We start from the raw sequence: 23,874 nt of genomic DNA, 5'->3' as shown, positions 1-23,874 counted from the left end.
ACTCATAGTGAGCCCTTGTGGGTCTCTGAGACTGTAACTGTTTACCGGAGTAGAAAGCCCAATCTTTTCTCCTTTGGAGCAGTTGGTGGTTTCTAACTGCCAACCATGTGTATCCCAGCCCAACATGAAGCCACTACACCACCAGGGCTACTAAAGGGAGCCTAAAGACCAAAGAGTTTGAAAGGCAGTGGTCTAGAGAACTATGTGGAACGGAGTTTTTAAAAGAGAGCTGCCCAAGGAAAAAGGTCGAGGCCTTGCTGGTCTCCGAAGCCCGCTCAGAAGCCCAGGGCGAGAACAAACGTGCGCGCCCAAAGAAACAGAGGGGTGCACTGGCAGCAGCTTATAGCGCAGAGCTGCAGTGTCGATCTGAAATCGCTTTGGTGACGGGGTTCAGGGGAAGGGGCGGTTAGTCTCTGCGTCCATGGTGGAGGGAAAGAGTCCCTTTCCCGGGTCTGCCACCCCTCAGACAGACCGACCTTCACATCCAAGGGCCACCTCCTTGGGTCTGGAGGGCCAATGAGTTAACCTAACCGTGAACCCTGAGGGTCTTGAGGAAAGGGTGAAGCTAGGGAGAGGTCTGCATCAGGCTGGGGAGCCTTCTTCCACACATGACATTGATCCGGAGCCCAATTACGTATATGGAGAGGGCCAGGGACTCACTAGAGTCAGGCCAGACCAATGGTCATTGGAAAAGTGTTGGTTCTGGCACACGGAGACCAGCGAAGCCTCCACGTCTTTCTTCCAGCTCCCGGTCTCCCCCGCCGCCCAGCAGGTTCCAGAACGTGTAATGTGCCAGGTCGGCCAGCAGAGGGCGCAGAGAGCCGTCAAGAGTGGAAAGAGAGCGGCAGTGCCAGGTGGCCTCCGTCGGCCGAGCTTGCAGTTGAAGAGCAGCCTGAGGTTCTCAGGGAAACAAAGTTTCAGACCCAGGGAGCCTTAGATGACCTGTGAACACACACACTCACACACACACGCACCCTACACCTAGAGCCACGACCGCTGCTTCTTTCGGTTATGCTCCGTAGACCCTTCTTCACCTTCTGCCCAAGGGCCCCAGCCCTTCAACCTTCCCAAATTCCTACTTTATCCCAAGCCCTCCAAATTCTACCCAAAGGATGAGGTCGGCCCCAAGCCACAGAGAGACAGGATACTGGGCTAGCACTAATCAAAAGCGACCAACCAAAATCTTCTAAGGTGAATTTTTGTTCGTTGCCTCTGCCCCCGCCCCCTTATAACTGCCGGTCTGTTTTTCAGGCTGGGGTTTATGGCCTCTTCGTGGAGAGCCGATCCAGGGATCCACGCCGGGATTTACTGACTACCTACAGCAGCGTGTTAAGCAAGCGGTGGAGGGGGGGAGGCTGTATAGGGTCTCTCAAGGGAGGGGGAGGATCCTGGGGGTCCTGGGGGTGCAATAAGCCCAGCACCCCCTCTCTTTCAGCCACCTCGCCTCCTTCTCTAGAACGGCGCGAGGGAGGGAAATAAGAGGGAGGTGAGGGGCGAGCGGGAAGAGCGGCGGCGCGCCAGCGGCTAGAGCAAGAAAAAGTTTTTGCAAAGGGAAAAAAAAGTTTGCGCTTCTCGCGGGTGGTCCCGGCTCGCGGCCCGGCGGGCTGGGCCGACTGGAGGGCTGGGGGCCAGGTTGGGGGGGGTGGGGTGGCACTGAGGCTGCGCCGCCGTGGCCCTGTCCGCCCCCCCCTCCCCACTATACACCCCCCCAGCCCAGACTCCAGCCCTGGACCGCGCATCCCGAGCCCTGCGCCCAGACGGAGGTGAGAGGGGGGCGGGAGGGGGAGAAGCAAGCGGGGGACCACCTGGGAGCGGTGGGGGAAGGAGGCTGAGGGGGGATGCTCTGTCCACCCTAGGGGCTGACCTGGGCACGGGGGCAAAGTAGGCGGTGGGAGAGCCTGGGGTGAGAAATGAGAAAGTTGAGGGTTTTTTTCATTTGTAGTTCCTGTTCTCTGTATCCCCCCCACCTCCTTTTATTTTATTTTATTTTCCTTCTGAGGCTTGTAGTCGGTGTGTCTCTGTCCCAGGCAATTGTGGCTCTCTTTGTCTGCCTCCTCACTCCCAGATATTAGAAATCTCTCACTTTCCGGAGTTGAGATGCAGAGGCTGGAGGCTCGCGCGGCTCGCTGGAGTTCTTCTGCGTGGTAGAGGGAACTCCAGGTGTGTGCTGAGAGCCGGGCTTTCAGGAAAACGTCAGTGTTTCTGAAAGGAGGGACCCGAAGAAGGCAGCCCTGGGTGGAATGGGGATGGGTGTGGGGTGTGTGTGTGTGAGGTGAGACCGTAAAACCACAGGGGGGGGGGGGCGTCTGGGCTTGAAGTCCTGATCATCTTGTGAGAGATGGGCCGCGGTTGTCCGTGTTTGTAGAGAGAGGAGTGGTCTCTGGGCCAGGGAGAGGACTGGAGGAGAAGCCTGGTGTCTCATCTAGGCCGGAGAAAGACTCCCCTTAGAATTTAGACATCACAGTCCTCAGGGCCCTGAGCTGGAGGTAGAGAGACCTTGTCTTGACCCTATGAACTCAGGACCACCAGGGCAGCTAGGGCCAGCCACAGAGAGACCCCTACTGGGCTGGGCTGGACCACTGGCCACTGCCTGCTTGAGCATCCCGTGGCCCTCCCCCTCCCCAAACGGGAGCTGGGGACCGAGGCCCCTCCTCTGCCTCGGACCACCCTGCCTGCCCTTGCTCCCCGCCTCTGAAGCCTCTTTCAGGCCTCATGACCCCGAAACAATCCGCTCTGGGCAACTAGCTTTGGGCCCAGGATTAAGGGAGGGGGACCCTGTCGAGACAGAGTACTGAGAATTTTGGGGGGTTGGAGAACTGGGGTCTTCATAGGATAGTTCTTTACGCCCCAGTAGAGGGAGAAGGCGGGGTAGTTTCCAGAGGCTAGAGTAAGGGCAGGAGTTAGGGTGGTTTTCCCTAGGGGGCGGGGTCCGGAGACCCCCCCTCATTATCTCCCTGGCATCCCCGCCCCGTGTTTTAGACCCCGCCCTTGACGTCACTAGGGGGTTCCCGGGGGTCCAACAGGGATTAACCCTTGGGAATCCGGCTGGGATCCCCAGGATCCTAAGGTGTCCTGACCCACCCCCATACACACCTTGCTTTATTTACCCCGTCATTTTCTTTCCCTATATTTTCTGGATTATTCTTTATTTCCTATTCTGCCATGGGGACAGCCGCCCCCCCACCCCCCGCACAACTCTACAATGGTGCTCCCCAGGGCTCCACTTGCCTGCTTTCTGGACGCATGGAGGGGAGGAGGGAAGAATGCGTCCCGCCCCATCACCCCCCCACTCCTCTGCCACCCCCCTCCACTACGGCTCGCTCGACTGGGCTCCCGGGGCGGGCGGGGGAAGCGGAGCCGACTGCAGCCAGAGCCTGCGGCGGCGACTTGGGTGGGCCGAGGAGGCACGGGGGCGGGGAAGGCGGGACCAGGAGAAGGGGGCGGGGCCGGCTCCTGGGAGTTGGGGAGCGGAGTTGCGAGGGGAACTCTGGAAATTTGGGAGACACAGATGATTCAGGGCTCCGGCTAGGGAACCCTGGAGCTCATTCTGTGTTCTCACCCATACCCCAGAAAAACTTGGCCGTAGTAGGAAAAGTGGGCGAAATTTTCCTTTCCTGCGTGTAAAGGAGAAATGTGGGGTGGGATGTGGCACGCGTGGGCGAGGAGGGTTGTCGCCCCTCATAGCCATGGGGTCCCTGGTGGTTGGGCAGGAAGATGACGGAATAAGTTCTTTGGGGAGTCTCTTTTGTGTTTGGGGGTCGTTTGCGACCCCGCCTCCTTCCCTAGGGTGAGTCATAGAGGAAGGAGGCGGGAGAGGTGTCCCCCTCATCCAGCTGCCAGCCAGCTGTGCCCCTACCCCCACCCCCCAGCCCCGTGCCAAGGTCGAGTTGGGAGGTCTTGGATGCGGGATCCGGAACTTGGTTGGGAAAGGAGGAGTTAGGGACGGTACAGCCCAGGCTGCGGGGCTTGGGTTGGGTCTTGGGGTCCGGGTTCCGCTCCCCATTTTACCCCGCCCTCACCCTAAATCCCAGCATCCCGGGATCACCCACCGCGCCGGCCGGACCGCTCCCGGTTGTTCCCCACCCCACCCCGCCCCACCCCACCCTCCGTCTTGGGAGCCCGGAAGACCTGGGGTGGAGTATAAACTGGAGTTTGAGAAGAGCAGACAGCAGCTCCCTGTCTTCCCTCACAAAGCCACCCTAATGGTTGTTGACTTTCTTCTTTCATTCTTCCTCGATCTTTTTCCTGCTCCGCCCCCCAAAAAAACTGACACCAAAGAAATATAAGTGGGCGCCCCAGAATAACATCGGCTTCCATCCCTTGCACCCAAAACAGATCTGAGGCTCCTTTCCCAACCCCTGCTCTACAAAACACACGCACAGCTACCTCCCCGACGTGCACAAAACTCCCCTCCTACATATCCCGGGCTCCCCTCTAAAAGAGAACTGGGCAGTTCCATGCTCTTTTCTGGCCCCATCAGCCTCCTCTGGCTTGTGACGAGGGCTCCCTCTGCCGGACCCTGGAGGAACTGTAGACCGGCTTCTGCCTCGTGGATGGCGTGAGTACGCCTTCCCCACGGCCTAGTGATGGTAGTTTCTAAGTGATTTCCCAGGGCAGATGTCGAAAGGATGGTAGGGACACAGGGGAAGTTCTGTCCAGGGTTCTGTGCCTGAGATAATCTGATCTCGCCCGTCTCCCTCCTGTCTTATAACTTGCAGATAATCCCCTCTCCTCCAGCAGTGTTCCCACACTCGCCTCTGAAACACCATGTTCAACTCCATGACCCCACCACCAGTCAGTAGCTATGGAGAACCCTGCTGCCTCCGGCCTCTCCCCAGTCAAGGGGCCCTCAGCATGGGGACAGAAGGTCAGTGCACATATCAGTCCTTAGGCCTTGGGCGCTTCAACAGAGCCTCCTCTCCAGATGCAGTGCCCCGTTCCCATGTACAGAAGGCCTGAGCCCCGCTATGCTGTGGATCCCGAATCTGGGATCATGTTTTGCTTGTGGTTTCAAGGTGAGGCCTCAGGTGTCCTCCATTCCCATCCCCCATTCCAGCTGTCTCTTTTTTCCCCCAGGACTGTCTGGTATGCCCTTCTGTCACCAGGCCAACCTCATGTCCGGCCCCCACGGTTATGGGCCAGCCAGAGAGACCAACAGCTGCACTGAGGGTGAGCCCTCAGGCAACACCCCCCTACCTCTCGGTCCCTCTGGGACTTACCCTGAGAGAGAAAGCGGGAGGACGGAGGGCGGGGGACTCTGCCTCGAAGGCAGAGAGGCTGGGAGATGGGCCCATGGGCCATGGGGCCCTAGGTGGGGTTGGCAGAGCAACGCAGAGGCAAGGGCTTTTTGTTGTTTTGTTTTGTCTAAGTGTTAAGATCCATGGGTGGGATGGGTGCCTGGAGAAACATGCCTCTTTAGGCTATCCCTGTCCCCTGTCCCCTGCTCCAGCCCCACTCTTTCCTCCTCCCCGGAGCGCGGTCAAGTTGACCAAGAAGCGGACCCTCTCCATCTCACCTCTGTCCGATGCCAGCCTGGACTTGCAGACGGTCATCCGCACCTCGCCCAGCTCCCTTGTGGCCTTCATCAACTCGCGATGCGCCTCTCCAGGGGGCTCCTACGGCCACCTCTCCATCGGCACCATGAGGTGCAGGCAGCCTCGGGCTGAGAGGTCCCCCAAAGACCTTCCCACACCCCATCCAGAGCATCCAGCCCTCCTAGCCGCCTGTTCTTGGGGACTCGACCAGTCTTCCCTCTTGGGTGCATCCTTATGGCTGAGTCCTTATTGTTCCCAAGACAGAGAAATCCCCATCCTTCCCAGGACTACCTCAGCCACTTCCCATGCCAGGCCTTCCTGAGAATCTCTAAATGGCCCAAGAACGCCTGAGACAAGCTGAGTAACTAAGTAACTGCCTCCCCTCCTTCTCCTTAGCCCATCCCTGGGGTTTCCACCCCAGATGAATCACCAAAAAGGGACCTCACCTTCCTTTGGGGTCCAGCCCTGTGGCCCCCATGACCCTACCAGGGGTGGAATGATGCCACATCCTCCTCAGGCCCTGGAGCCCCCCCCAGCCTGTCAGGTGAGTGTTCCTTGTTGCTCTCTTTTCTCCTTCAGCTCACGGTGGGGTGGCAGGGGCACTAGGATCAGAAAGAAAAGGGGTATGAGGGCTGGGGTTGAACCAGAGACTTCCACATGAGACCCCACCTTTCAGCCGTCTCGTTCACCAGTGCAGTGTGAGGAGGAAGTTGGTACCCGGCCCAGGGGTGGGTGGGGACACGCAGGACAGGGAGACCTAGCTGCGTTCCTCCTCCTCCTCTGCCCACTTCCACGCTCATCACCCTCACCTCTTCCTTGTGGAAGCTCAAGTCTGAGCTGGACATGCTGGTGGGCAAGTGCCCGGAGGAGCCCTTGGAAGGTGACATGTCCAGCCCCAACTCTACAGGCACACAGGTACTGCGGGGAGGAAGGGGACTGGAACCTCTGGGGCACTAGGGAAATAAAAGCTGTCACCCGAGCGACCCTAGCTGGCCTCTCCTGCCCTAGGACCCCTTGCTGGGCATGCTAGATGGGCGGGAGGACCTGGAGAGGGAGGAGAAGCCAGAGCCTGACTCCGTGTATGAGACAGACTGTCACTGGGATGGCTGCAGCCAGGAATTCGACTCCCAGGAGCAGCTGGTCCACGTGAGCAGGGGGGCGGGGGGGAGGCGGGCCAGGGCAGGGCAGGATGGGGTGGTCACTGGAATGGCTGGCAGAGCCCAGAGGAGATTCTGGGTGGGGCATCCGGCATCAGTCTGAGGGACGGAGGATGGAGGAGGCTGAGCACGCTGAGGTTGCGTCCCTTGGCTGCGAGGCAGACGCCCAAGTGTCTACAGCTGTAGGAAGCTGAAAATATGAGATGGTGGGATATGATCTTCTTCCTGACCCTTCTTCCCGCCCCAACATGGAACCCGGGAGCAGTAAAAGGAAGAAGGCAGGAGGGTGCTGGGGAGAGCTGTCCTGGGGTCTCGGGAGCCTAGGGGGACCTTGGAGAGAGCACCCCTGCATCTTCTCCCCAGCACATCAACAGTGAGCACATCCACGGGGAGCGGAAGGAGTTCGTGTGCCACTGGGGGGGCTGCTCCAGGGAGCTGCGGCCCTTCAAGGCCCAGTACATGCTGGTGGTGCACATGCGCAGACACACGGGCGAGAAGCCACACAAGTGCACGGTAAGGCACCCACTTCCCAAGGCCAAGACCTTCTCCTAAACTGGGGTGTCTTGTCAAGGCGGGCCCTTACCTGGATGCTGGATGCCTTTGCCTTTCTAGGCCCTGCCTCTAGAAACAGAACCAAAGATGAGAGAGCAAAGTCCCTGCCACTGGGTCGATGTCGCCAGACTCACAGTGACCCCGAGAGCAGGGTAGAAGGGAACGCCCCTGTGAGCCCCTGAGACTGGAGCTGTGTGTGGGAGCAGAAAGCCCCGTCTTTCTCCCCTGAGCAGCTGGTGGTTTCAAAGCGCTGGCCTTGCGCTTGCAGCCCACCATAGAACCACGCCGCCACCAAGGCTCCTTCTAGAAACGAGCATTAAGAATATCTTGTGAGGGCTGGTCTAACGATGGGTGGATTTGTATGTATCCAAACATATTCTGTGACCTAAACGTTCATTCTTCCCACCTTGATTTCATTTATTTTTTTAAATTTTTCATGAGTCCCTAAAAGTATCGTGGGTCCCGGGGCCTGTGCGTCCTCCTCTGAGGGCTAGAAAAGCCAGCATCAGGACAGACGAGCCTCTCCTTGCCCATACTCCAGGGCACGCTTAGCTAAGCCAGTCTCATGCCCTAGGCAGGCTTGGCCAGGAGACGCCTCCTGCCTCAGCTCCATGTCCCTCGGCAGGGCTCTCCGGCTGCTGCTGTCCCCCCCAGCTCTTGCTTTGCCCTCATCTGCTCATTTAGGACACCGGCCTGAAGCCCTCAGTGCACTCCCGTCTTGAGTGATATTCTCTGCTGTATGCCCTTCTGAGGTCTTGGGGTTCCTCTCATCTTCATGTCCTTCTGGGTGAGAGCTCTGCTTTGACTCCTACGTCCCTCCAGTTTGAAGGGTGCCGGAAGTCATACTCACGCCTGGAGAACCTGAAGACGCACCTGCGGTCCCACACAGGCGAGAAGCCATACACGTGTGAGCGGGAGGGCTGCACCAAGGCCTTCAGTAACGCCAGCGACCGGGCCAAGCACCAGAACCGGACCCACTCCGACGAGGTGAGAGGCCCCTGCAGCGCCCTCGCGCCTGGTGAAGCTACCTGCCACAGCTTCTCCCATATGGAATCCCTAGCCCAGAACCCTTTGCACAGAGGGGTGTACCCCTCTCTCTATAGTTCAGGTCCTTCTGAGGCCAAGGGTTCCCACGTATCAGCCCTCCCCCTCCCTCCAGGGAGGACACCTGCTACCTAGAGGGTGTCCCCTCAGCCCTCCCACTCCCTCCAGGGAGGACGCCTGCTACCTAGAGGGTGTCCCCTGCCCTCTTGGCTTCATCCTGCCTCCTCCCCAGGCCCGCCCCTGGCCCCTTGGTTCTCTCCACATCACATCGTGTACACCCATGTCCGTGCGCCCAGCCTCTGCAGTCCCTTTGGGGCCGCCTGTCCCTCTGTGCACCGGACTGATGCCCATGCTGCCAGCCCTTTCTCCTACGCCTCTGGGTCCTCCCTCACAGAGCCCCTGGCCTCTGTCTCCACTCTCCACTCAACAGAAGCCCTATGTGTGCAAGCTCCCTGGCTGCACGAAACGCTACACCGATCCCAGCTCGCTTCGAAAACACGTCAAGACGGTGCATGGTCCTGATGCCCACGTGACCAAGCGGCACCGGGGAGACGGCCCTCTGCCCCGGGCATCGTCCCTAGCCACAGTAGAGCCCAAGAGGGAGCGGGACGGAGGCCCCCTCCGGGAGGAGAGCAGACTGGCCGTGCCTGAGGGTGCCATGGTGAGACAGCCCAGCAGGCCATCATGCGAACCCCCTCGCCTGCCCCCGGCGCCATCCCCCTGCTCGGTAAAGCTCTGGCTGTCGCCAGCACTCCAGCTTCTGAACTCAGTGTTGCTCCTTGGACAGCCCCAGATCTGCGAGTCTCCGTCCAATTGCTTACTTAATTTGCCATAGCACTCAGTACAGGCAAACAGAGCCGTGATGACACTGTTAGGCTTTGGGCTGCTAACCACAAGGCTGGTGGTTCAAATCCACCAGCCACATCAAGGGAGAAAGGTGAGGTTGTCATCGCTGGTAAAGTGTTATGGTTTCAGAAACCCTACCCAGAGCCCCTGTGAATTGGAATCCACATGAAGGCAGTGGGCTGGCATAGGCAAAAGGATCCCCGGTGGTGCAGGTAGACAAAAGGTTTGGGCTTCAGACCCAGCTCAATGGGACAAGGACGAGGCCATCAGCTTCCGTGAGGATGACAGCCCTGCCGAGGCTCCGGGCGGTTCCACTCTGCTCCATAGGATTTCTGTGTCGGCAGTGGGTTGGGTTGGGTTGGGTTTGGATAGGCAAGAGGTCAGTGGTTGGACCCACCTGACAGCAAACCACAGCAGGGGTACTAGATTCCCTAAGCCACGTGCCTGGGCCACTTCAGGGACTCTCAGAGTTCCTTGTGAGAGACCGATTCCCCCAGCTTTCAGAGGAGGAAACTGAGGAACACAGAGCCTGACCTCAGGTCACAAAACTAAACAGGAATTTGCCCCCGGGCAGTGTGTGCTCCAATTTAGGATCTTGTAAAACCTAGTTCCCAGTGAACCTCTTACCTGCCAGGCACTCTCGTCAGCTAGCAGCCCAGGACACAGGCTTCAGCCTACCACCAACCAAGTACAGGGAACTGTGGGCAGTGGGGAAGGGTGCTGCCCTCACCCCTCACTCATTTCCCCCACAGAAGCCACAGCCCAGCCCCGGGGCCCAGTCATCCTGCAGCAGCGACCATTCTCCGGCAGGCAGCGCGGCCAATACAGACAGCGGGGTGGAAATGGCGGGCAATGCCGGGGGCAGCACTGAGGACCTGTCCAGCCTGGACGAAGGGCCTTGCATGGCTGGCACTGGTCTGTCTACCCTCCGTCGCCTGGAGAACCTCAGGCTGGACCAGCTGCATCAGCTCCGCCCCATAGGGCCCCGGGGCCTCAAACTGCCCAGCCTGCCCCACACCGGTGAGACGGGGGCTTGGAGGGGTGGTGGTGGGGAGGTTGCTGGGTGGAGACTTAACCTGCTCTGAGGTTGGTAGGAAGGTGCAGGTCACCCCTCAGCGCTGCCAGATGGCACCTAGGTGCAATTAGAGGGCCTCTTACCTTTAAGACCGCTTTCTTTCTGTCAGGAACGTATAAGCCCAAGATGGGATGCTGTCCCTTAAGACTGTGCAGTGTACCTGTGCAACTGTGTGCACCACATTTGGGAACAGAGAAGGCCTGGGAAAAGTGGGCAGCCCGGCTCAGTGGTTAAGGTTGAGGGAGCCTGTCCCTGGGACTCTGAGGCCAGGCTGTCTCATTGAGTGAACCTGGTGATCTTTGAGGGCTCCCTGACCACCTTCCTCTTCTCCCTTACCTATTCAGGGACACCCGTGTCTCGCCGCCTGGGCCTCCCCGTCTCTCTTGACCGCCGAAGCAGCAGCTCCAGCAGCATCAGCTCGGCCTATACGGTCAGCCGCCGCTCCTCCCTGGCCTCCCCTTTCCCCCCTGGCTCCCCACCCGAGAACGGGCCCTCTTCTCTTCCCGGCCTCACACCTGCCCAGCAGTACCTGCTCCGGGCAAGGTATGCTTCAGCCAGGGGAGTCAGCACCCCACCGACTGCAGCTTCCAGCCTGGACCGGGTGGGGAGTCTCCCTGCACCTCCTTGGAGAAGCCGAGTCGAGTATCCAGGCTACCACCCCAATGCAGGGGTCACCCGAAGGGCCAGTGACCCGGCCCGGGCTGCCGATCGCCCTGCTCTAGCCAGGGTCCAGAGGTTCAAGAGCCTGGGCTGTGTCCACACGTCGCCCACTGTGGCAGGGGTGGTACGGAACTTTGATCCCCACCTCCCCACCTCCGTCTACTCACCACAGCCTCCCAGCATCACCGAGAACTTCACCATGGAGACCAGAGGGCTACGCGAAGATCCAGAGGTCGGGGCTTCCATGATGGGCAGTGGGCTGAACCCCTACATGGACTTCCCCCCTGCTGACACCCTGGGATACGGGGGACCAGCGGGGACAGCCGTTGAGCCTTATGGAGCCAGGGGCCCAGGCTCCCTGGCTTTTGGGCCTGGTCCACCGACCAATTACAGCCCTAGTCCCTGCCCCCAGCAGGTCTCCTATCCTGACCCCAGCCCCGAATCATGGAGTGACTTCCCCTCCCCCTCCGGGCTGTACCCAGGTGTCAAGGCTCCGGCTGGGCCCTACAGACAGTGTCCAAGACTTGAACATTATGGGCAAGTACAGGTCAAGCCGGAACAGGGGTGCCCGGTGGGCTCCGACTCTACAGGACTGGCACCCTGCCTCAATGCCCACCCCAGTGAGGCCCCCACCCATCCCGAGCCCCTGTTCTCCCATTACCCACAGCCTACCCCGCCCCCGTACCCCCAAGCAGTCCCCTTTGCCCAGCCAGCCCCTGACTATCCACCTTCAGAGCCCAGGTCTGGCCTGCACTTTGACTCGCCCCCTCACTCCACAGGACAACTCAAAGCCCAGCTTGTGTGTAATTATGTTCAGTCTCAACAGGAGCTGCTGTGGGAGGGGGGCAGTAGGGGTCAGCCCCCAGTCCAGGAAACTCCTTACCAGAACCCCAAGTTTCCAGGCGGCTCTCAGGTTAGCCCAAGCCCCGCCAAGGCCTCTATGGCCACATATGGACCTGGCTTTGCACCCAATTTGTCCCATCATAAGTCGGGCCCCTTTCCCACCCCTTTACAGTGCCATGAAAATTTTGGGGGGGCCAACAGGGCTCCCCACAGGGCAGCTGCACCACCCCGCCTTCTCCCACCACTGCCCACTTGCTACGGGCCCCTCAAGGCTGGGGGCTCCAATCCTAGCTGTGGCCATCCTGAGGTGGGCAGGCTGGGGGTGGGCCCTGCCTTGTACCCTCCTCCGGAAGGGCAGGTGTGTAACCCCTTGGACTCTCTTGACCTTGACAACACTCAGCTGGACTTTGTGGCTATTCTGGATGAGGCCCAGGGGCTCAGTCCTCCCCCTCCCCACGATCAGGGGGCCAGTTCTGAACATAGCCCGCCAGCCTCTGGGCCTCCCAACATGGCCGTGGGTAACATGAGTGTCTTACTGGGATCTCTGCCTGGGGAGACTCAGTTCCTCAATTCCAGTGCCTAAAGAGTGGGGAATGTCACCTGTCACAGGTCCTCACTTCCTAGTGGTTCTCATGCTCCTCCCACCAAGCAGAGGAGGTGGGGGGAGGCTTGCACCATCTCCACTGTCCCCTGCACAGGAAACTCCAAGGATGAAAGGTGTGGGCCGGGGCTATATATAGTCTGTATATATTTGGGGGAGGAATTTGATAATGACACTATTTCCTGGTAATAAAAGAACTGCATCAGAAAAAGCCCAGCTTGAAGTGTTCTCTTGGCAGCAGGTCGTGAAGAGAAGCCCAATGTGTTCCTTTAAAGAAGCTGCCCGGGCCGTAGCCCATCTTGGTCTCTCCCGGCCCTGGCCGAAGCACCGTCATGGATGATCCATGGCAGTTGTTTGGGAGGCAGGACAGAAAGGGATGTCCTCACAACAGGACCCCCTTCCCAAAGGGCACCCTCAGGGATCCCTGGAAACCCTTGTCTTCGGCTCCTTGCTCGGGTCAGGGGAAGAGACTGGTGAACTCCATGAGCATCAACTGGACTAGCTGCCCAGGGTAGAGGGCGTGGGCCGCGGGGTCACACGTCTCCTGCTCTGGTCGGAACAGGGTGGGTCCAAACACAATTCCCAGGTTGTGGGGGGTCATTCGGTTCTTATCTGAGTTGGCGATCACCCTGGAGGCAGAGGCCAAAGGAAAGGGCTGTAAGGAAGCAGCTTTTATCACATCAAAGACACCAATGTGCTGGACTGTTAACCCAGAGACTGGACCCCTCGAGCCTGCCCAGAGGTGCCTGAGAAGAAAGGCCTGGTGATCGACTTCCCCAAAAGTAGCCGGTGAAAGCCCCATGAAGCTCAGTTCCACTCTGACCCACACTGGGGCCGCCATTGCCTTGGGGTCAGAATTGGCTTGATGGCAGTGGGTTAACATTTTAAGCAGGGAAAGGTTCCTTCAGCGCTATCTCCGGGTGGTGGCTGAAGGCAAACAAGGAGACAGCCTCAAGGGGGTGGAGGTGGGACCAGTGGAGAAACCTTCAAGGAAGGAGGACACGCTGTCTCAAGCCACAGGGACTATTCCGAAAGTCTTCTCTGCTCAGTTTCCAAACCAAAACCAAGCTCACTGTCCTCAGGTCAAAGCTGACTCACAGGGACCCTCTATGGGTCTCTGAGACTGTAAACTGTTTACTGCAATGGAAAGCCCCGTCTTTCTCCTGGGGAACTGCTGGTGACTTCGAATTGCCAACCAAATGGCTCACATCCCACAGTGTAACTGCACTTTACTTCGAGTAGACATCCCTCTCCAGTCATCACTCAGCTCAGCCAAGTAAACCATCGCCAGTGTCCCAACGAGAGAGACAGAGGCCAGGGAGAGATGATAGCTCCTCTCTCGCTCTCCCTGGCCTTGTCTGGGTCCCTATCTCCCTATGTGAGTCTGGCCTATCCAAAGACTTTGATTCTGCTAATGTCCCCGACATAGGGTTGCCTAGTACCTTGCCTTGTCCGCTAATCTTTTTTTTTTTTGTCCGCTAACCTTAAGATGTTTTTCTACTGTGATAGGTTGAATTGTATTATACACATTCCCCACCCCGACCCCCCAACACCACCAATATATATTGAAATCCTAACCACTACACCTGTGGATGTAATCCCATTTGGGAATAGGGTTTTACTTGTTCTGTTGCAAGGTGGCGCAGCATAGCATACGTCTCCCACCAGATCCACTTTTGAGATATGCAAAGAACAGCCTGGGCAGAAACAAGCATGCGCAAACAGGGAAAGGCAGCAGCTGCCCTACAGAGATCGCCAAGGAACTGAGGAACCGGGGGCTAGAGAAGGTGAGACAGAGATTTTCCCACAGTGCAGTGGGGGAGGACGACAAGGGAGCACTTTTCTTCAGAGCAGTGCTTGGGGGGCTGGAGTGAAGGGTGGGAGCAGGGCTGGAAAGATGCAGGGGGGCTGCAGAAGCAGGTGTTTACACTTTATCCTGGTCTATGAGCTACAGTACAAGTGCTTTTTCACTGCTAGTGGGACACTGAGTAATTTTTTTCTGAAAAGGGGGTGGTTGATCAAATCAATCTGGGAAGCTCTGCCCCACAGCCAATGTCCCGAATTCAGACTGTTGGGCTCCTTCTCACCCAGGAGAAACAGAAATATGAGGCCATGGGCTCCCTCCTGAGAGCGCTCCAGTCTCGGAAACCCTCTACAGCACTTGACGGCAGTGCTAGTCACCACTCGTGATGACAGGGTTGGGCTGAGCAGAACTGTTCCCATAGAGTTTCTGAGGAGGAAATCTTTATTTCCCATGGGTGCGCCCACGGCACCACCATCCTTTCCGTTAGCAGCCAGGTGCTTTGCCACTCTATCACCAGGGGATCCTGTCTTGTCTCATAAATAGTGAGGGAGTACATTTCTAGTCATTAAAAGTACCAGCTCTTGGTATTTCTATTGTGACAGCCATAGGACAACAAGACCCCAACCTCCACCCTCTCCCTGAGCTCATGTCCCCTCCCCCCTCCCCCAGCACAAACAAAGAGGTTCTGTCTTCCTGACCTGCATAAATGCTCCAGGAGGTACCTCAGGGTGTCGTGGTTGGGTTTTGGCAATGAGCCTATTAATTCTTGTATTTGGGAAAGGCGTTGCTCTGATTCCAAGAGGGCTAGAGAGAGAGAGTGATGGGAAGGGCATGGGAGTGGGATTAAGCAAAGTGTTAGGGCAGGAAGTAAGTTCACTGCTTTTTTCTTTGACCCTAGAAAACATCATTAATCATCCACAGCTCTACCCCCACCCCCACCCCCCACCATTCTGCCCATCTCCAAAACTCAAAACCAAACTCACTGCCATCGAGTCGATGCTGACTTTTGGTGACCCTGCAGGACAGGGTAGAACTGCCCTGTGAGTTGCTGAGACTATAGCTCTTTACAGGAGTAGAAAGCCTCGAGGCTGGTGGTTTCGAACTGCTGACGTCGTGGTTAGCAGCCCAACATGTAACCATTACGCCACCACCAGGGCTCATTTTTCTGCCCAACAACAGCTTCAGAGTTCTCTTCTTTTTCATCTCCGTGGGACCAAAGAGTGTGAGGGTATTTCTAACCCATTCTACACCATTCACATCCTCCCCCCACCCCCAGATCATGGGTGTTACACAAAGCTCCCATCCCTTACCAAGGGCAGCACGGAAATGGGGCAGCAGCAGTGGGGGCACCAGGGGCTGGGGCAGCTCCCTGAGAAAAAGCTTCAGCGCTCCAGTGACCACATGAATGTCATCCCATTCGGCACTGTCCAAGTCTAATCGTCCTTCTGGAGAGAGGAGAGATTCACGGGGACTCAGGGGGCTCATGAAGGACCAGAGGAACCCAGACACAGAGAGCACAGGAGTTCAGGAGAAGATCCCGTTGAGGCCCAGCGGCCCATAGGAGACAAGAGAGAAGGGAAGAGACAAGAGACAAGACCTCCCGGGAGCAGGGAACCCATGGGGATCAGGGAGGGTGTGGGCAGCCCCAAGGGTCTGAGAGACTTTCATTTAAGTACCTTGTCCTGGCTGTTCTGGAAACAGGTATCTCCCATCAGAGGTGACTGCCCGTTCTGCAATACGTGAGGAGAGATGAGGAGTTAAGAGGCAAGGTTCCAGCAGGGTGACCACCCTATGCTGCCACCTCCCTCTCCCCAAGCCCCCCTGTGCTTCTGAACCATCCCTTGCTCACAAGCCTTCTCACCTCTGTCTACTAGGAAGCGAAGTTTCTGGACCACAGCCAGGTTCCCGCTCACCCGGTAAATGCCATCCACATCTAGACCTGGAATTCCAGCAGTAGCACATGAAGTGTTGGGGAGGAGGGAAGGAGGGGATCTTCCAGTGGGGAGAAAAGGGCCAGCAGGAAGACAGGTGGGGGTCCTTGGTCTGTGAGAAGGGGAGATTTTGGAATGGGGGTGGGGGGCAGGGGAGAACTGACCTCTCTTATCCACAGCAGCAATGCAGAGCCGAACGAAACTGGGCACAGTGTCCCCTTCCCGCTGGCACAGGGATTCCAGCTGGCAGCCGAACACCTGGTCTGGAGGGGCACAGAATACCATAGAAGTCCTTCTCCTCCCAGGCCTTCACTCCCAGTGGGGTTGGCTTTCTGGGGTTGCCTGTGACAGGCATGGGCGGGGGCTCACCCTTTCGCCCCCCTCCATCATCTGAAGTTGTAGGGAAAGCAGGGGTGACTCCCAGGAGACTCCCAGTGCTCTAGTTCTGAGCCTCACTGGTGAAATGGGCTTAGGCCCGCCTCACCTCGGAGCAGCCCCCGCTCCTGCAGGCTCTGCAGGGGCGGCCTCTTGGCAATCAGCCGCTTCAGTTTGCTCCGCACGCGGTTCTGCTCGGTTCCTTCCGGACAGCGTCCTGCCGGGGGGCAGCAGGTAGGGGCCCCGCGGGTGTGAGCCTGGCGCTCGGCCGGCCGCCGGGCCCCACCCACCCCGCCTCCCGGCCCGCCCCTTACGGGAGCTCCGGCGGCTGCCGAGCCGCAGCAGCGGCTTGAGCAAGGGCTCCGGCTCCTCTTCTTCCTCATCCTCCCCGGCACTCAGCTCCCCCAACTCCGCCGGCCCCGAGCCGGACAGACGCAGCTCCAAGGGGTTCTCGCGATCCTGGAGCCCCGAGGGCGGCGGAAGGAAGGCCGAGTCAGAGACCCTCGGCGAGGCCCCCGCCCCCCGGGACCCGGCGGCCGCCCCCTCGCCTCTCCTCTCACCAGCCGGTCGATGACCGCCCGAAGCGCGCGGTGCCAGGCCCGCAGCTCGGGCTCCAGGTCGGACTGCAGCAGGAACTCGTGCCCCGGGACCGTGCGGATCTGAGGGGCGCGGGCAAAGGCTTGGGTCCGCGGGGACCGACACCACCCACCCGGCAGGGCGGCCTCGAGAGCCGGGCGGCAGGCGGGCTGGAGGCTGCCCCGGAGGGAGGGCACTTACGTGTAGGACGTTGCGGCGGCTGGACAGGTGGCGGCCGTGGGCCAGGGCCGCCCCGCGAAGGTCCACGCTGCTTTCGGGTCGGCTGCCCGCTGGCCCCTGGCAATGGGGGGAGAAACGGAGGCCGTGTGTTTCTCTCGTGGGCTCCGGAGACATGGGAGGCTGGGGTCCTTCGCCACTCTGAATGTTCGTCTGACACCCCCCTCCGCAGTGGCTGGAGCGGGGAAAGAACTGGGCCTGCACCCCTGCTGCCTGCCCCGGCCCACCCCCGTGGGTCCTCCGCTCTCTCACACTCACCCAGCCCGAGCAGGGCGCAGTCGGTGGCTCTCGGTAGAACATCAGGCTGTTACCAGCTAACACCACCCAAGATGGGCCCCAGTTCTTCCTGCGGGGGCAGGGGCGGCGGTGGAGGCGAAAAGGTCATTCCAGAAGGCCACAGGGAGGGCATTCCTCCAACACCCTCTCTCCCCTGAGTATCTAGCCACCCGAGCCCCCACTGCCAGCAGGGTTCTTCTCACCGGAGCTTGCGCCCTCCCTGGGCGATCTTGGTCATGTTGAGCGGTCCTGACTTCTCCACCTCCTGGGAAATGAAGGGTCATCAAGGTGTCACCCTGGGGCCCCCACAGTCGCCAAGGCTGTTCCCCAGGGGGTCGCTCAGCATGAGCTCCGTTACAGTCGGGGGTCTGGGCAAGAGGCCTCCCCAGCGAACACTCAGGAAGAGGGAAATGGTTCTGGGGTTGCAGTGGTGGAAGGGTGGGGCGCCCGCTGAGGGTTTGGCAGCCACCAAGAAAGGAGAGACTCACATGGGGGTCGTCCAGGATCTGTGGCACCGGTCGAGGGGACTGCGAGGCTGCAGGCTGCTCTGAGGTGTGGAGCTGGGGTGAGCCCTGGGGGAGGGAGGAGACAGGTGGAGGAACCTTCCATGTCAGAGCCCCCTGGCTGAAGGAGAAAGGTTCAGTGGGGTGTGGATGTGGGGCAGGGGATATGATGGGTGATGAAGAGAGACAGGTGGACTTTTCCTGTCTGTGATGGGGGAGATCACAGGGAGGGGTCTCACCTGGGGGTCCGGCAGTTCGGGGTTCCCAGAGCCAGATCCTGAGCCCTCAGCCTGAGGGTGCAGGGTGTCCTCGTCCTTACTCGGGGTCTTTGTGGCCTCCATGGAGCCAGGGCTCTGGGGTTAGGGGAGGGGGAGGGGAAGCTGCATCCAGATGTCACCTCAACCTGATCCCAACATCCTTCTGGAAAAAGGCACTATCTTGGGCTCAGTAATGGGAAGGCGCTCAGGGTAACTGGACGGCCCAGAGGGAAGGTCTCACCGGCCCTCGCGACCGTGTGCGGCGAGGGGGCTTCCAGGACTTGCAGCCAGTCGATGAATGTAGGTAGAAGCAGCGTCCAGAGATGGGGTCCAGGTGCTGCTCCCAGGAGTCCAGCCGCTGCAGTGGGGGGCATGCAGGGACTGGGGGTGGGGACCGAGGGCAACGGCGAAGTTCCACCAGGTTACAGTACACGGGGGTGTCTGACATGAGGAGCTGGGGGTCTGCCTGCCAGGAAAGGGGAAAAAAGATGTGGTTATCCAGCCTGAGCCCGCCCCTGTTCTCGCCTCACCTTCGCCACCGCCTCTCTCCCGCCATCTTCTCACCACCAGGTCCTGGCTGGGGGGTACCCAGGTCCTGGGGGGAGAAGCCCCAGTCCCCAAGCCAGCTTTTGAAAATATCTTGATTCCCTCCCTCACAGTCTTCTTTGCTTTTCTCCTCACTTCCTGTTTCCAACTTCCCTCCACCCCTACCCCGCCCCCACCACAGGGCCACAGGAAAGGGGAACAGGCTGTGTGTGTGTGTGTGTGTGTGTGTGTGTGTGTGTGTTGAGGGGAGTGCCCCACCCTCAGGCACTGCTGGGTGAAAGGAGGTGGGAGGGGTCAGAGACCCCTGCTAGGGACGCATGTAGGAGGAGGGGCCATTTTTCAGCCAGTGAAGAGGGTGGGGTGGGGGGGAGGGAGAGCTTTAGGGAAGAGCGAGGAATCTTAGAGGGGGCTGATGGCCGGAGATAAGAAGACAAAAAATCTCCTGGAACTCACTGAATTCTGACTCAGAGAGACCCTGCCTCTGAGTCAGGAGTCCTGAGGAAGAGAGAGAGCAGCGCTTTTGCGAGCGAGGGAGCGAGAAGACAAGATGTACCTGGGTTGGCCGTCTTTCAGCCCTCCCCTACCGAGCCCCCTGCCCTCTCTGTTGTCCCCTCCTCTTAGACCACCCCTTCCTCCTCCTGTAAAGGCAGCCGAATGTCACTCTAACCTAGGCCCTTATCAGCTCCAGAGTTAGCTGGTTTCTGTGCGGACAGGTTCGCTTCTCACTGGGACTGTCTGCAGGGCAGAGGTGTGCCTGTCTAGTTCACCATGGTGCGTGCCTAGGACAGAGCCCTACAGTAAACCTCTGAGGGCCCTGCCCAGGGGAAGCTCTGTGACTCACCTGGTGGTCAGTGGCCTCTGCCAGCAAGTCTTCCTGGGAGAGGGACCTTCTGCTCGGTCCTTCTTGGGTGGGTTTCAAGAGGCTGGGTCTTAAATTGGCAACACTGACACTGCTGTAGATTTTGAGGGGAAGAGGCGGTGGCTCCCCAGGCGAGGCCAGGGCTCTGCCTGCAGATGCCTGAGGCAGGGCCAGCTCCTCCAGGGAGCCCGGTAACTTCGATGCTGACCCTGGGAACAGAGAAATGGTGTGGGGGTTGGGGGGATGCAGGTAATCAGAGGCATAACCTTGGCTCAGGGCCGTCTTCTCTGAGGCCCATTGGGAAGATACAGACGGAGGGAGGCTGGCTGTAAGGCCGATGTCAGTGAGGGTAGGAGAGTTTGGATGAGGAGACAGTGGGATGGAGACCCCAGGACAGTGTGTGTGTGTATTGGGGGGGGGGGGGCAGGGCGTGTGTCTAGAGGAAACTAAGAGAAAGGGGTCAGCAGAAGCTCAGGGAATTCTCCCGAGTGATTCGGTGGTTGCCAGAAACAAGGGTGGTAGGAAGGTGGAGTGGGTGTGTGGGGGGCCTACTTACCAGGGCTCCAGTGGGATTGAGTGGCTGGGGTGGTAGTTGGACTCTGGGGAGGTGTCACTTCCTCGGCCACATAGGCGGCAGGGACGAAGATGGGTCGAGAGTTGGAGGGTGCTCCCAGGGGCCTTGCCAGCCACCAGTCTGAGTTGGTCTTTCGAAGCAGGAGGAACCTGTCCCCTTCGGCCAGAGACACCTGCTGGCCATCGGTCCCGGTGTAAGTGAAGGCATAGAGGGCACAGAGCTGGGGAACCCGAGAAGGGCCTCGGGGTCCTAGCCCTAGGCTCCCCCAAGTACTTGGCCACCACCGGCCTGACAGCATAGTGGTCAGCACTGGCACCTGTATGAAGAAAGGGCATTAGAAATCCAGAAAGGGTCAGCACTAAGTGCCTCAGGGCAGAAGGACATGGTCTTAAGAGCCCAGTCAGAGCCCAGGAGTGATGGAGGGAGAGGAGGGCCGAGGGAAAGTGGGGGGTCAGCCTCCTGGCACGCTTTTAGGGGCTGAGAACTCCTTGGTGGGGTGTCTAGTGAGGAAGTAAATTAGTAAGGTGAGAGAGGATGTGGTCAGCTGTACTGTGTGGCCGGCCAGACAGGAAATCAGAGGAGATGGCCCAGCTTGGTGAGTTTCTTTTTTGTACCTTGTGGAGCCCATTAGAAGATCCAGGGGCTGAGAGAGCTGGTCCTGGGAGGTGGTGGGAGCCTGGTGTGGTACACACAAAGTTGATGAGGAGAAAGGATCTGTTCCAAGGTCGAAGCCCAAGAAAAGAGACAGAGAGAAAACAAGCGTTTGTGCCCCTGCCTTAGATGTTTGTCGGCACCAAAGTTTCCGTTACCGATCACCTCAGACCTAAAGCTGCGTGCTTCCTGTGCAGAAACAGAGCAATAGAAACAAAGTAAGACCAAATCAGGGAGACACAGAAAGTGGATGGGAGAAACGCGAGGGCAGAGCTGGAGGTAAGAGGTGAAAATACCAGCGCAGGACTGTGCATTTTGATGCTCAGAAGCCTTGATATGGAACATCTCATCTTCAGCATATCAACCTTTTGGCGTTGGGGTTCATTCATTCATTCATTCATGCTCTTTAAGAAGAGTTTATGAGCCTCTCCCTTGTGCAAGGAACAGCATTAGGGACTAAAGGGAAGAGATGGGGGAAACAAGACAGACACAACCCTTGCCTTCTTAGAATGTAGGACGAGACAGACTTTAAGGACACAATAAAACAATTCACTGTAATTGGATTAGGAACTATGGGAAAGGAACATAGGGTGTTCTGCGGGCACATTCAGGTGATGTTCCTAGTGAGGGAGCAAATGAATAAGATGAGAGGAAATCCACATCTCTACCATCTTCCATGGACTTCCAGGCAGGGGCAAGGCTGGCTGACGTAAGCTCCTTGGTGGCAGGGACTGACTGCCCCTATGAAGTCCCAAGCAGCTGAGTGGCAGTCCCTGCCACCTTCCTGGTGCTTGAAAACCCAGGCTAGCACATCCACTTTTCCTGACCCACAAATTCCCTCTTGTGCTCAATTCCTTTGAGACACCCTGTGAGGGTGTGAGGCTTTGTGTGGGGTTGGAAAAGTGAGGATGGGGATAGTCAGGCTGTTTCCCTGAGCTCAGGGCTGGGTTGCCAGTACTGGGATTCTGCCTCAGTATTCTTTCTCCTGTTTGCTCCCTGTTCAACACATGGTGAGAGCTACTCTTCAATGCCTCCTTCTCCCTTTGAAAGTGACCGAGCTGCTTTCACTCATGTGCCAGTCCTTCATTTATTCATCTGGTCACCTGATGTTTACTGCTAGAATCCCAGCCTCTTCTGTCTTCTCTGAAGCACTTGCCCCACTCTCATTACTGACTCCTTTCCAGTAGTACTGAAACTGAATCCAAATCTCTACCATCTTCTACGGACTTCCAGTTCTCTCTCTTAGAATTCTTAAACTTCTTGAAAGATTTGTGTCCTAGAGAGAAAAACAACCCCCAAATTCAAATATAATTTATGGGGACATATTTATGAAATCTTAAACAAGGCCAAGACAAATCATCCAGATGAGGAAGACTGTCAGCGTGAGACCATGCTTGTGTCCACTCAGCCACTTATACAGAACACAGAGAACTGTCAGAGAATCAGGGTTGAGGCAGATCCATTCATCGCTGTTGCAAGTGGGACTATAGAATCGGGAAAGGGACCATGACTAGCATGGTCACACTATTGCAGGTAGAAACACTTATAGAATTGTTTCAGGGTCATCTAGCCAAGGCAGTCAGGACATACTCATGACTATGGGAATCCCAGTACTCCAATTTCCATCAGGGGCACTCCCAGGGAAGTCCCTAAGGGCTAGGCTGCCCCTCCCTGCATTGTCAAGGAGAGTACTAGCAATCCACTTTTAAACACATGCTACCTGAGGGCAAAGCGTCTCAAACTGCTGAGTCCCGAGTCAGTGGTCAGCAATAATTCACTGGACGCAGAATCTATGTGGAAATTCAACAGTGGATTTGGGGCTCTCATTGTGACCCACAGCCTTCAGCAATCCTGGTGCTCAGAATTTAAGCTCTAATGCACTTGCCTGCACAAAGAAGCCTCCATATTCTCGCTCCAGGCTTCTCCACATTTCCAAGGTCACCTCTCACTTGTTTACTAAGATCACAACCCCTGATGTTCTACACATACTTTGTAGCCCTTATGCAGTTTGCTATTTCAGGGGCAAGTGGTTTCACCAAAAGATTGGGTGGTACTGTCCAGATAAGGTGCTTGTGGCCCACCAAGATTCATGGCACCCTTGTAGTGGTGGGACCATGCAAATAAGGTATATGGGACCCTAACAAGCAGATTGGTCAGTTTGGTGGGAATTGTAAGGCTATAGCTCGAAAGGTCATGTAAAAGCAACACATTGTACCATACTATGTCATAGGAGTTTTTTTGTTAAAAAACTAAAACAAACAAAAAACCTATCATTTCATTCAGAGCTCAAACTCACTGCCATCAAGTCAATTCTGATTCATAGGAACTCTGGTGGTGTAGTGGGTTATGTGCTGGGCTGCTAATCACAAGGTCAGCAGTTTGAAACCACCGGCTGTTCTGAGGGAGAATGGCAAGGCTTTTTACTTCTGTACACAGTCTTAGATACCTACAGGGGTAGTTCTACTCTGTCCTCATAGGGTTGTTAGGAACCATTTCATTAGAGCCTACAATTTTAAGGGCAGAATTTTGGGTAGAGTTTCAGTGGGTGATTCTGTTCCATGTGGCATGAACTAGCATCACTTGGTGATAGTCAGTAGGCAGGTGGACTGGTCTGGAGGGCTTCACTCTGGCACCTTGGTGGGGGTGCTTGGAATGCTGAGGCCAACTGGGCTGTGGCCTGGAATGTCTGCAGGAGGCATGCCCAGCATGGCATGCTCAGGGCTTCAGAGGTTCCAAAAATGCCTTCACAGAATCTTGTTTGAAAAGCCCGAGGACCTTCTTAGGATTGGGGAGTTAAAGAAATGAAGTGCTTAGAACAGTGCCTACCACATGAGTTTATCAGTTTAATTGCTCTTACAGCAGGTACTTAAATACATATTTTTGATTTGCTGACCAAGGATACAAAGATCAGCAAGAAGTTCCCTTTCTCAATTACTCAGTTACACTTCCTCGCATAATATATACTCATCACCT

General features: G+C 57.5%; 2 protein-coding genes across 5 annotated transcripts; one reads left to right on the top strand and one right to left on the bottom strand.

Annotated features, from left to right (window-relative positions):
- Positions 1 to 2,088: 2,088 nt before the first annotated feature.
- GLI1 (GLI family zinc finger 1) lies at positions 2,089 to 12,517 on the top strand. 2 transcript variants are annotated; one of them, XM_045290296.1, is made up of 12 exons: positions 2,089 to 2,160; positions 4,719 to 4,867; positions 5,077 to 5,169; positions 5,450 to 5,645; positions 5,931 to 6,078; positions 6,360 to 6,449; positions 6,543 to 6,680; positions 7,055 to 7,204; positions 8,066 to 8,230; positions 8,718 to 8,948; positions 9,886 to 10,153; positions 10,553 to 12,517. In XM_045290296.1, exons 2-12 carry the CDS (start codon positions 4,768 to 4,770, stop codon positions 12,292 to 12,294), a joined length of 3,321 nt encoding a protein of 1,106 aa, XP_045146231.1. In that variant the 5' UTR covers positions 2,089 to 2,160; positions 4,719 to 4,767; the 3' UTR covers positions 12,295 to 12,517. The 2 variants fall into 2 exon arrangements, with proteins under 2 accessions (XP_045146231.1, XP_045146236.1); XM_045290301.1 differs by having other exon boundaries at positions 2,104 to 2,160; positions 4,741 to 4,867.
- ARHGAP9 (Rho GTPase activating protein 9) lies at positions 12,437 to 20,548 on the bottom strand. Of its 3 annotated transcripts, none has more exons than XM_030885483.2 (17): positions 20,233 to 20,548; positions 19,659 to 19,885; positions 18,513 to 18,737; positions 18,254 to 18,367; positions 18,000 to 18,083; positions 17,715 to 17,776; positions 17,494 to 17,581; positions 17,200 to 17,295; positions 16,983 to 17,081; positions 16,737 to 16,881; positions 16,532 to 16,639; positions 16,212 to 16,310; positions 15,978 to 16,055; positions 15,793 to 15,846; positions 15,427 to 15,561; positions 14,815 to 14,920; positions 12,437 to 12,941 (listed from the first exon to the last, which is right to left on the bottom strand). In XM_030885483.2, the coding sequence occupies exons 1-17, from the start codon at positions 20,546 to 20,548 to the stop codon at positions 12,770 to 12,772; spliced, it is 2,208 nt and encodes a 735-aa protein (XP_030741343.1). In that variant the 3' UTR covers positions 12,437 to 12,769. The 3 variants fall into 3 exon arrangements, with proteins under 3 accessions (XP_030741343.1, XP_030741341.1, XP_004700580.1); XM_030885481.2 differs by having other exon boundaries at positions 16,737 to 16,897; positions 16,939 to 17,081; positions 19,659 to 19,879; XM_004700523.2 differs by having other exon boundaries at positions 19,659 to 19,879.
- Between the last annotated feature and the right edge of the window lie 3,326 nt (positions 20,549 to 23,874).

The sequence above is a fragment of the Echinops telfairi genome, unplaced genomic scaffold (genome assembly GCF_000313985.2).
Source record: "Echinops telfairi isolate 266 unplaced genomic scaffold, ASM31398v2 ScPeMD7_2;HRSCAF=8, whole genome shotgun sequence".
In the NCBI taxonomy this organism is placed as follows: Eukaryota; Metazoa; Chordata; class Mammalia; order Afrosoricida; family Tenrecidae; genus Echinops; species Echinops telfairi.
This window is presented reverse-complemented; position numbering and strand designations above follow the sequence as displayed.

Coding starts and splice junctions, on each gene's coding strand:
- ARHGAP9 (XM_030885481.2), bottom strand. CDS start 20,548: ATGCTGTCAGGCCGGTGGTGGCCAAGTACTTGGGGGAGCCTAGGGCTA. Junction 18,084..18,253: donor CCGAACTGCCGGACCCCCAG/GTGAGACCCCTC, acceptor TCCCTCCCCCAG/GGCTCACCCCAGCTCCACAC. Junction 15,562..15,792: donor TCCAGAACAGCCAGGACAAG/GTACTTAAATGA, acceptor TCCTCTCTCCAG/AAGGACGATTAGACTTGGAC.
- GLI1 (XM_045290296.1), top strand. CDS start 4,768: ATGTTCAACTCCATGACCCCACCACCAGTCAGTAGCTATGGAGAACCC. Junction 5,646..5,930: donor CTCTCCATCGGCACCATGAG/GTGCAGGCAGCC, acceptor CCTTCTCCTTAG/CCCATCCCTGGGGTTTCCAC. Junction 8,949..9,885: donor CCGTGCCTGAGGGTGCCATG/GTGAGACAGCCC, acceptor TTTCCCCCACAG/AAGCCACAGCCCAGCCCCGG.